The 12,074-nt window shown below is 43.8% G+C and overlaps 1 protein-coding gene across 1 annotated transcript; it reads right to left on the bottom strand.

Moving 5' to 3' along the window:
• Positions 1–399: 399 nt before the first annotated feature.
• LOC139412999 (ribose-phosphate pyrophosphokinase 2) lies at positions 400–12,074 on the bottom strand. Its single transcript, XM_071159950.1, has 7 exons — positions 11,754–12,074; positions 7,172–7,355; positions 3,836–3,934; positions 3,468–3,592; positions 2,963–3,136; positions 2,309–2,468; positions 400–2,047 (listed from the first exon to the last, which is right to left on the bottom strand). Exons 1-7 carry the CDS (start codon positions 11,873–11,875, stop codon positions 1,955–1,957), a joined length of 957 nt encoding a protein of 318 aa, XP_071016051.1. The 5' UTR covers positions 11,876–12,074; the 3' UTR covers positions 400–1,954.

The raw sequence follows: 12,074 nt of genomic DNA on the forward strand, positions 1-12,074 counted from the left end.
GGTCCTTGGATGGGAGTCCAGGGCAAAGCGTCTCAGACCAGGAGTGCTGATCTAGGACCAGTTTTGCATTTTAGATCACAATTAATAAGATTACATAGTCAAGGAGGACCTGATCCTAGATGGTGGTTGGGCGGTGGTGTTGCATGGCTAGTTTGGTGAACTCACCCTTTTAAGACGTGTGACTGACAAACGTTCAACCAAGGTCCTCTACTTTCCCACGGCACTGCCACAAGATTCTGGTGCCGTAAGTAGCAACACATGTTCCTCATATGGCCAACCAATTACTCCCATCTTCCAATGGGATCACACAACTCCTGCCCATAGGGAAAATAACAGTGTACTTACTGTCTATAACAATTCATCCGAGGATCCTCAAAGAAAGGAAGACAGTCAGCAGTATGTAGATGTCACTGTCAAAGTTTATTGTCAATGAAAACCCTGGTGGTGTAAAAAACAAAAGTGTGGCTGCCTGTCCGCCAGCAGTTTTCAACCAATCCGCGATATCATTCTTAACAAAGCCTTTGGAGCACACAGCATACAACAGGGGAAAATGAACACTGAGGAGTTACCCTCCTACATTAGAACTTACTCTACAAGTAATTGGGGAAAAGAAAAAAAAAACAACAAAAAAAACACTTAAGACATGGGGAAAGTAGAACTTTGAAATGTGTGACCTTTTGGGTGAGGGTTGTTTGACCAATCACCCTTTGAAAAGATGGATGAGCCTGATAGAGGGACTGTCCCCAGTTCCTCCAAGTTATCGGATCGAATTAAATGTATATAAATAGAGCGATTGTATCATTGACTTGAATGTGGATACCCCTTCTATTAATTTAATCCTATCGCCGAAATCCTATCAGATATCTCTTGCTGCCCAGTTTTGCAAAAGTTTAGAATTGGTGTTGGGAGTTTTAGTAAATTAGCAATTTCAAGATTGTATTTCAGATCACATTTGCTCCATTACAAAGGTGAGCATGAGACCTTGCAATGACACCAGTCCGTCACTAGAGTGCACCACCAGGTGCATACTAAATGAAGGAAACTAAAATGGCAAATCAGATTTGACCTTGTTACGTGGCACTAAAGTAGAGTGTTTTAACTAGAACGTCAGAACATGTGGAAATGCTTATGACAATTCTCTCTCATATCGCAAGTTGAATTCCATGATACAATTTTGGGACTTTAAGGAGACAATTCTAGACGCTTATAGACATTACGTAGGTATCTGCTGGTTGAACAAATACAGCCTCTACTCTGGATCTTTCTGAGAAAAAAACTGAACTCCAACACTAACCAAATGTTGCTGGTTAAAAGGAATTAAAAATCAGCTGTTTATGACTAAACAACCCTGGGTGGCATTGATTAGCACACACCGTAGCAAAACATCGGATAGATAGTCCCTCCACGTTTGCTACCGTTTTGAGTCTAGTGAATAGGACCCTGGTATTTCGTAATCGGCGTCTATTGATGAAACAAATGTGCCTCTAAAACCAGCAGCGTTGTAGATTCCCCACAGAGCTGGTTAGAACAGTCAGATGACTCAAGAAGTGACATCACACAATGGAATGCTTTCATTTATAGTGAAACGGACAAAAAAAATGAGGTACAACAAACAGGAACATCGTTAGGCAAAGGACCTTTGGTTAAAATGACAGCCAGATCCCTTGGGTGGCAAAGCATGATAATGAAAACAAACAATAAGGAAATCTTAACATGCATAAATAGAAACTTGCTGGTCTCAAAGAGGTGATACTCTTTCTTGGGTCTCCACACGGAACAACGGAGCTGGGAAAGTGGGAGTGGCCTTTAGGAACCGTTCACGTGTAATTGGCCCAAAACGTCAGGGTTTAAGGACTTCCGGGAGGGCGTGGCCACCGAAGGTGCGAGCTGATTGGACCATGAGGAGCGAAACGGCCTAAATTGGCCATTGTGACCTCTTCCTTGTGACCATCCTTTATAAGGGCACGTGGCTGAAGAGGTAGGACACAGACTCGCCATTGTGGGTTCTCCTGATCGCCTCGGCCAGGATCATGGCTATATCTATGATCTGGTGGAGACCACAAAAATACAACATCATATACATCTCTATGGCAGACCGCCATATACCAGTGCCTCAGGTCAGGCAACCTATAGGGCAGCCAATCAATCCTGGTTGGAATGGTTAGCTTTAACAACAGCAGCAAGCTACAGGTGCTTCAAGACATGGGAGAGGCAAAATGCTGCATGTATCAACAAATGGATTCCTCATTGGCTAAAAGGTAGAAGGACATGTGAGAAAACAGGAAGTGCCTATCTGGACTGGGGGTACCTGTATCTTTGGGCAAGACTTCATCTTCTCCTCCTGGGGGATGGTGTTGGTGACCACCACGGCCTCGAAGGGAGCGTCGTTGATGCGTGCGATGGCCGGACCGGAAAATATGCCGTGCGTGAGGATAGCGTAGACCTTGATTGCACCGGCATCAATCAATCTAGAAAGAGAGATATGAGTTGTGTAATAATACAAAAAAAAAAGTGACAGTAATTTGGAAACTGTGTTTGAAATAATGCATTTGAGCAAAGTAGAAAAATTAAAAAGGCACAAGCATCAAATAGAAGAGTGAAAGGTGGGCTATGGTTGAGACTGGAACAAACGAAAACGCTAATGATTTTTATTCCCCCCCTTGGGCCACCTATGTCCAAACAGTAAAAATAAAAAACAACCCCGAGTTGATTTTGAATCCCCACATCACTTCTCACCCTCTACACAATCTCTCTCATTAGGTTTGATAGAATGGGTTCAGGTCAATAAACCATACAGTGATTTGAGATCAACAGATGCTCAACAGATGAGCCTACATAGCAACCATCTATAAATACGGACTTTTATTGACAGCACAAGCCAAACACAAATAACCTAGAGCAAGGCCATGGTAGAATAACTTTGGGGATATTAGGAGCTGTGTGAGGGGTCGCTGTGGCTCACTTCTCAGCAGCTTTGCAGATGGTACCGCAGGTGTCGGCCATGTCGTCGACCAGGATGGCCACACGGTCCTTCACGTCTCCGACCAGGACCATGCGGTCCACCTCGTTGGCCTTCTTCCTCTCTTTGTGGATGAGGGCAAACTCCACATTCAGACGGTCAGCTATGGAGGTCACTCTGAATACAAGGAAATGAAAACAAAGATATAAGAAATATGAGATGTGCATGTCAGCGCTCAGCTGAAATAGCACCGCATTCGCATGACCCCCGGAAGTCGGGCATAAGTCATCTCGAAGATGGACAGGTACAAAGAAACACCCAATGAAAAGGGTTAAACGAGGGAGAGATGAACGGGTCCAAACACTTCTTCTTCCCCGTCCCTTTGCCACATTGTTGAAGACCTCAGGACCAGCCGTATCCGGTTCATGTGACCCTGCCACATTGTTGAAGACCTCAAGACCAGCCGTACCTGGTTCATGTGACCCTGCCACATGGAATTGGTTATTACCGTTTGGCACCTCCAGCGTCAGGGGACACAATGCAGCTGTTCTTCCACTCTGGAATGTTCTCCCGGATCCACTGGAGGACCGCGGGCTCCGCATACAGGTTGTCCACGGCGATGTCGAAGAATCCCTACAGACAGAGATAAAAAAAAAAAAGTTTGATTTTCCATGATAATATACCGCCTTCTTCGACTAGCCTAATATTGAGCAAAAACATAGCGACAACTTTAGACTTCACTGCATTAACTAGGAATGAAACAAATGTAGCAACTACTACTAGTCGTTTCAATTGAATATAACTTAATTTATCGGCAGGTGAAACTGCACCCTGCAATTGCATTGCTGTGACGGGGATGTGTTGGATGCTGCCTACCTGGATCTGCGAGGCGTGGAGGTCCATTGTGATGATGTGGTCGGCGCCAGCTACAGACAGCATGTTGGCCACCAGCTTGGCTGAGATAGGAGCACGACTCTGGGACACAGAGGGAGTTACAGGCTCTTTCAAACGAAGCACACAATTCAATTATTCAGTGTGACAACAATTGTTGTAATACAGTAAAATGCCCTGGATTTAAATAACTAGTGAAGTCTAAATCGTTTGCTCCTCCACAAGGAACACAATCCAGGTCAGGCGACAGACAACAGATGGTGATTGGCTACAGGTTGTCGCGTGTTCAACACAGACATCTCGGTCTTCTGTGGTTAATGCACACAGCCATCTGTAGCAAAATAGCAGCACAAGGTGAGCGTAGAGATTCTGTTTTCAGGGGACAAATCACAACTCACAGGTTACTTTATTTACACACACACAAGTTCAACTCTGGCAGGACGCTTGTTTCAACATCTATTTTGTACTAGGTCACATTCCACAGTGCCATGTATTGATTTAACATGCCTCGGGGAAAAGACATCAGTGATAGGCCAACATGTGGAATTAAACAGCCACCATTTGGTATAAGCAAACATACCCCATCTAAATCCTTCTCGTATTAAACTTGATTTACAAACATAAGTAGACCCTCTGTCAGAAATCTGTTATGTCCTGTTCTAGAACTTGTAGTTCCGAGTGTTTGTATAGGCTACAGATGTATTTCCCAACGTGTCCTCCAGTAAGCCCTGCAGCACACATTTTTGTTGTAGGCTCAGACAAGTACACCCGATGCAACTTGTCAACTAATTACCAAGCCCTCAATGAGTTGAATCAGGGTTGACTAGATGGGATGCCTATAACGTCAGAAGTGACCTTTTCAAAGCAGGTTAGGTACATTAAATTAAGGTTAGGAAAAGGGTTAGGGTTAGCTAAATTGCAAAGATTCTCCAACATGACCTCGAATATGCAAGTTATGACGTCAATTTGACATTAGCTAGATCCCTGCTAGACATGACCTTGAAACCTGTTACACTGGAGGACAAGAGTAGGGAAACACTGGGCTACAGTATGCCACTACGTTAGAGGGGCCTTTGAGATCTGGCATGTTACACCTTGTTACAAAACATAATAGGGCTCCCGAGTGACGCAGGGGCTACGGCACTGCATCTCAGTGCAATAGGCGTCATTATAGTACCTGGTTCAAATCTAGGCTGTATCATATCCGGCCATGATTGGGAGTCCCATAGGGCGGCACACAATTGTCCCGGCGTCGTCAGAGTTTGGCCGGAGTAGGCGGTCATTGTAAATAAGAATTTGTTCTCTCAACGGACTTGCCTAGTTAAATAAAGGTTAAATATGCTCCACAACAGAGATTGCGTGCTTAGGGTCTCATGATAGTAACTGGTGGTTGATACACTGTCTTTGGGTTGAGAGAGAAAGAGGGAGAAAAGGTGGAATACAAGTTAGGCCTCAGAACAACTGCGGGTTGCTACATGAGGAAACTTGTTTGTTACTTTATTAACTGGAACAGGTTGTGAATCATTTACCAGATAAGCGGTGGTCTGAACCTTTTCTCCCCTCTTGGAAAGTCTGACGTCACCCCAGGTGATGAACCATGCTCTAATTCAAACCTACAGCTATATTTGGCCGAGGCTGTATTTTTCATATGTATTTTGTGTAATGACACAGAAGTTATTGGATGACATGCCAATCAACTGTGTCTGGGGAAAACATTCAATAGGAGGAGATGTGTGCATGTTTATATACACAGTACCAGTCTAAAGTTTGGACAACTACACAGGTTTTCCTTTTTTAAAACCATTTTCTACATTGTAGAATAATAGTGAAGACATTAAAACGATGAAATAGCAATCAATAAAGTGTCAAACAAATTCAGAGATACTTCTCAAAGTAACCACTCTTGCCTTGACAGCTTTGCACACTCTAGGCATTCTCTCAACCAGCTTGACCTGGAATGCTTTCCCAACTGTCTTGAAGGAGTTGCCACATATGCTGAGCACTTGTTGGCTGCTTTTCCTTCACTCTGTGGTCCAATTCACCCTAAACCATCTCAATTGGGTTGAGGTCAGGTGATTGTGGAGGCCAGGTCATCTGATGCAGCACTCCATTACTCTCCTTATTGGTAAAATAGCACTTACACAGCCTGGAGGTGTGTTGGGTCATTGTCCTGTTGAAAAACTAATGATAGTCCCTCTAAGCGCAAAACAGATGGGATGGCGTATCACTGCCGAATGCTGTGATAACCAGCATGGCTAAGTGTGCCTTGAATTCGAAATAAATCAGGAGTGTCACCAGCAAAGCCTCCACACACCATCACACCTCCATGCTTCACGGTGGGAACAACACATGCAGAGTTCATCCGTTCACCTACTCTGTGTCTCAAAGACAGTGGTAGGAACCAAACATCTAAAATGTGGACTCCTCAGACCAAAGGATATATTTCCACCGGTCTAATGTCCATTGCTTGTGTTTCTTGGCCCAAGAAAGCCTCTTCTTATTGGTGTCCTTTAGTAGTGGTTTCTTTACAAAGGCCTGATTCACAGTCTCCTCTGAACAGTTGATGTTGAGATCTGTGTTACTTGAACTCTGAAGCATTTATTAGGGCTGCAATTTCTAAGGCAGGTAACTCAAATTAACTTATCCTCTGCAGCAGAGATAACTTCAGGTCTTCCCTTTCTGTGGCAGTCCTCATGAAAGCCCGTTTCATTATAGCGCTTGACAGTTTTTGCGACTGCACTTGAAGAAACTGTCAAGGTTCTTGATATTTTCCAGATTGACTGACCTTCATGTCTTAAAGTAATGGACTATAGTTTAGTTCTTTGTTTATTTGAGATGTTATTGCCATAATAAGGACTTGGTCTTTTACCAAATAGGGCTATCTCCTATATACCACCCCTACCGTGTCAACAACAACGCATGAAGAAGAAATTCCACCAATTAACTTTTATCAAGGCACACCTGTTAATTGAAATGCAATCCAGGTGACCACCACATAAAGCAGGTTGAGAGAATGCCAAGAGTGTGCAAACCTGTCATCGAGGCAAAGGGTGGCTACTTTGAAGAACCTCAAAACACTTTTTTGGTTACTACATGATTCCATATGTGTTATTTCATAGTTTTGATGTCTTCAATATTATTCTACAATGTAGAAAATAGCACAAAATGTAGAAAAACACTTGCATGAGTAGCGGTGTCCAAACTATTGACTGGTAGTGTATATATGCTACGTTTTGCACTACATACTGGACACCACACATGGTGAATCATTGTCGTAGACTTCTTTGGGCCTGCGAGCAGCCCGGCAGGCAACAGGCTTACCTTGTCTTTTTTGTCCTGCCGGGCGTAGGGGAAGCAGGGGATGACAGCGGTGACGCGGGACGACGAGGCGATCTTGCACGCGTTGATCATGATCAGCAGCTCCATCAGGTTGTCGTTGATCTCGCCGCAGCCGCTCTGCACAATGTAGACGTCCTCGCCGCGCACGCTCTCCCCGATCTCCACGCTGACAAAGAGAAGCAGCAGCATAATTTAGTGTCACCTTAAGGAAAAGGATAACTCTTACCACCACGGAACCGCTCACTCATCTCCACACTGAGGTAGAGAAGATCATCCTCATCACCCTGCTCTTATCACTCCACGCTAGGCATATAGCTCATATACCCTGACGGAGAAGGCTGATCGTAAACTTCTCGCCATGGACATTTATTAACTAGGCCAAATCCCTCCCTACAAGTTATGCTTAGAAAAAAAGGGCAACTGCTACTCACTCATGAACGATACAACACCACAAATCACTTCCCAACAACACAGTATCATAACTGCACGCCAACAGTGGAGGACTGATGGAGGTCTGGTGCAGTAAATTGGAGTGACCAGAACGAGCTTAACGTTGACAAACTAACTCATTTGAAAGTGCGTGTGGAAAAGCAGACTTCTGGGAATCAGGGCACACACACCATCTCTCCACAAGTTGCAGGCTTCAAAACAAGTCAACAACTGAAACGTTCCCGACAGGACAACCCCCCTTTCCCTGCCTCTGCTGGAGTCATGTGCTCACATCTGACAAAGAGAGGCAATTAATGCAACAGCCGGTCTACCTATCTGAACCACCCAGAAGAGGCACGACATGAGGAGACGCGAGACCCACCGCTACTGTATAGACTAGGACTGTCGCAGAGTATATTTAAAAAATGTGGTCGACCGTGTTCTTTCAACCAATCGATTAGACGAAAATTTTAAAACTTGTATTCTTCCCATATATTGGCACACCCTAAGTTAATAAATCAACAATATGCACTGAGCTTGTCTGATGCTTTAAGCACACTGTTTGATGAAATAATTATGACAGACCTGTTCCTGACCCTCCTCCCGCTACTGGCCATCGCAGATTCTGCCGCAACGCTCCTGGAGTTCACAGTAATAGGCCTGATTGTAACTATATTTGAAAAGGCTAAGTAAAAATGAAGAAGTACGTTGTTTAACCGTTTTCCAGAACTTATTGGGGTTAGACCCACAGAGAGAGAAATGCTCCTTAAAGTAACTAACTTTGGCCTTCCGGATTGCCCGAGTACACTTATTTTTCATTTGCCTGAAAGACAGCCAGTCAGCCTGAGTATGCGTGTGCCGAGCCTTTCGCCAAATGCAATTCCCGAGTTGGCGTAACTCTGCAAGATCAAGGTCAAACCAGGGGCTGAACCCGTTTTTAATTGTAATTTTCTTTATGGGGGCATGTTTGTTAACAATATCACTGAAAATATCAAAAAAGAAGGTTCAAGCATCTTCGAAAGGGGATCAAGCTGATTTCTATACCATTTTACAGGCCAGTTCATGAAAGAAGGCTTGCTCATTATTGATTTTTTTAGCAAGCGTCTGACAAATCAGGACAGGTCGTTTCACTGAGCAACCATTACGAACGCAGGCTGTAAAACAGTGATCACTAAGGTCACTACAGAAAAGACCAGACTGATACCTATCAGGATTATTTGTGAGGATAACAGAGGAGTAGCCTTTTCTGGATGTTTGGAGTCATACCTTGAGGGATTTGTGATAATATAAGAAAGATTTAGGGAGTCCCATAAGCTTTAGGACATGGTCAGGTGGTTTAAGCATGTCCTAGTTTAGGTCACCTAGCAGGACAAATTCCGGCCAGGAGAGATCTTAGGGAAGGTAGGGTACAGGCCGGTGCTGATGGAGGACGATAGCACCCAGCAACAGTCAACAAAGAGCTATTTGAAAGCTTAATGCTTAAAACCAGCAAATCAAATTGTTTAGGGAAAGACTTGGTGGAGACAACCGAGCACTGAAAGTGATCCTTGGTAAAGATTGCCACTTCCCCGCCTTTGGAAGATCCGTCTTGCCAAAAAAGGTTATAACCAGAAAGTTGAACATCAGTATGCTAAACTCTTCATTAACCACATCTCAGTAATGACCAACACATCTGGATTGGATCTGTGAACACACACTTTCAATTTATCCATTTTAGGTCATGAGCTTCTAGTGGTAACATGCGAAAAACCCAGGCTTTCACGAGTTCAGCAACCAGTGAAGCAAATATCAGAGCACAAGTCAGAATTGGGGCTAGCAACAGTAGGTGGGCCAGGGTGTACATTCACATTTCCAAATATCATCAATACAATCAAGGCACGGCATAGCACAGGGAGAGCTCTGCAGCGCTAATTTATGACATCTGAATGTGTATCAGATGGCAACAAGATCATATTGTACAGCAATTCTATCAGGTAACATGAATACAAAGCCGAAGAGAGGTGGTTAGAATAGGATGGGAGGCCAAAAGTCAGTGTAACCAATAGAGAGTCAGAGTGCCGAGTGTGGGAACAAACAGTCTGTCCCACGGTTGGGTAAAGAAAGTTTGTAGTCAACAAAGTACGCATGAGTCAAATAGCAAAATGCACAATTTATTTTTTTAATATAACGAGGGGGGTAGCCATCGTAAGTTCAGAGTGAAAGCTCGGGAGAAAGGGGTGAGTGTGGTGAAACTGCCTGTACCAGACAGGGGGAGACAGGCCAGAGCACACGGTGAACAGATCGCCAGGTGGAATCCAAGCAGCAGTGCAGTAGGCAACGGGAGTAGGTGTCACACCCACTTGGGAGAAGCTTTTATTTCTGGAGGCAGATTTCTTGTAGAAAATGCCAGTGAATGGACTGAACAGCAGAGGACGCTTCAAAGACTCCTGACATTTGTTGGGTCAAAAACCCTCTTGAATTTGTATCTGGTCTGTCCTTTCAAGTCTGGGAGCGCAGTTCCAGGTTGGATGGTGTCCTCAGGTCTCTGCTCTTTGTTTGCTAGACTTGGAAAAAGAAAAGACTGGAAGCAGTAATCTATACGGTTAATTTTGGTCAAAATGAAGTTGTAGGTTAGGAGTTTTGATCTGAAACAAAGGCCATGCTGTGGAGAGTAGCATCCTGCATATGTACCTGCCAAAAAATCATACTCCAAATCTATCCTTTTGTAAAAAAATTAAAAATAAACATGTTGAAAGATGTGAGAGCTCACATTAATCTGTGTGTGTGTGTCTCTCTCTCTCTGAGGGGGGTGTGTTTCACAATCTTTGTTTTGGAGGTGTTCAGAACAAGGTTACGGGCAGAGAAAGCTTTGTTGTTGAACGTTTAACACAAAATCCAGGGAGGGGCCAGCTGAGTATAAGACTATATCATATAGCATGTCAGATCATCTACTCAATACTATGTACTTGCTCCCACTTTTCATCCTTGCAAGGAGGACATCCCACAATAATATCTCATTTATCTGTGTCCTTGTACTCACTCCCACTATCAGGCCAAACTGTATCCGAAAGCACCCACAAATTCTAAAGCAGATCATTGTATTAATATAGCTGACAAAGACCCACTATTGCACATAGGGGACAAGTAATGAAGCTAGGCTAAAAATCAATAGGAGACCGTAGCTCACCTTGGTTCATGGGGCAGTGCAGTGTACTCACTCACACCCATTGCATCATATTGCGAGTATTGTAAAGTCTACATGCACCAGAGCAGGTTTGTAGTTACCATCTCTACTGAACAATTAGGTCAGCTTGCTGAAAATTAACCTAGATTACGTGCATGACATCATTTAGGCTAAAATGGAACCAGGGGTGGCAGCATGGCAAAACAATATTGGAACAATACAGATCAGGAAAATTATGTATGTATGTATATCTTATACAGAGCGACAGGTGCAATTAGGTTTAAGTGCATGACATTATTTAGGCAGAGATTGAATCTGGGGTTGCAGCAGGGCGAATAATTATAGAAACAATTTGGATAACACACATGTATACATTTTACATGTTATCAGAGCGATTTACTGGTACAATTAGGGCACATCGAGCGATTTTTCACCTAGTCGGTGCAGGGGGTTCAAACCGGCGGGTTTTTGGTTACTGGCAGAAACCTCTTACCCACTAGGCTACCTGCAGTTATCACTCTTTTCATTCTCTGTTCATTACACTTTATCTGCAACGTTTCAAGACGTTTTCCTACCGAACGTGGCCTCGTTCTCTGTTGCTGCAGTAGTTGGTTCTGTTTACCTGAACTATGTTGGCTATTATTAAGTCACGTGAGTCTTTTCGCAAACTAGCTAGCATGGTGTATCTTGCAAAGTTACGACTCAACAATGAACACCAGCACGCGTGACCATGGGATTACATAACTAACTTTACAATTTAGGTGTTGATGTAATAACGGCAGCAAGCTAACGTTATTCAGTGCCGTTAGCATAGCAAACTTACTACTCCTGCGCACACGTGTATGCATGACCCAGGCTGCAGTAAGTTAACGTCCAGCACCAGATAGCTTGCTAGGCTAGCTCAGCAGATCAATTAGATAATCATGCACGTATCTAAATGCAGACGATAAATGCGTAAAAAACGAAACCTACCATGTTTCTTGGTTGGAGAATTTCTTCGTTATCACTTTCCCCAATTCCAGTCCGAGGCGATCAGCCACTTTTTGTGACAGGTCTTGGTGGGAGCTCCCGCTGAAAAGCACGATGTTTGGCATGTCCTAAATATTTATGTGCAATTTGGTAATGTGAGTAGGAGATTTTGGATGCAACAATTATCCCTCAAGGGGCAAGTTAGCTAACAAGTTAACTTATTATCGCTGTAGCCCACGCATAGCAGATCAGCACGACAGGACACCTAAAACTGAAAAGGAAGTGAGAACAGTGTTTGCATGGTATAGCGGAAGTGTCGCTTCC

The sequence above is a fragment of the Oncorhynchus clarkii genome, chromosome 7 (assembly GCF_045791955.1).
Source record: "Oncorhynchus clarkii lewisi isolate Uvic-CL-2024 chromosome 7, UVic_Ocla_1.0, whole genome shotgun sequence".
NCBI lineage: Eukaryota > Metazoa > Chordata > Actinopteri > Salmoniformes > Salmonidae > Oncorhynchus > Oncorhynchus clarkii.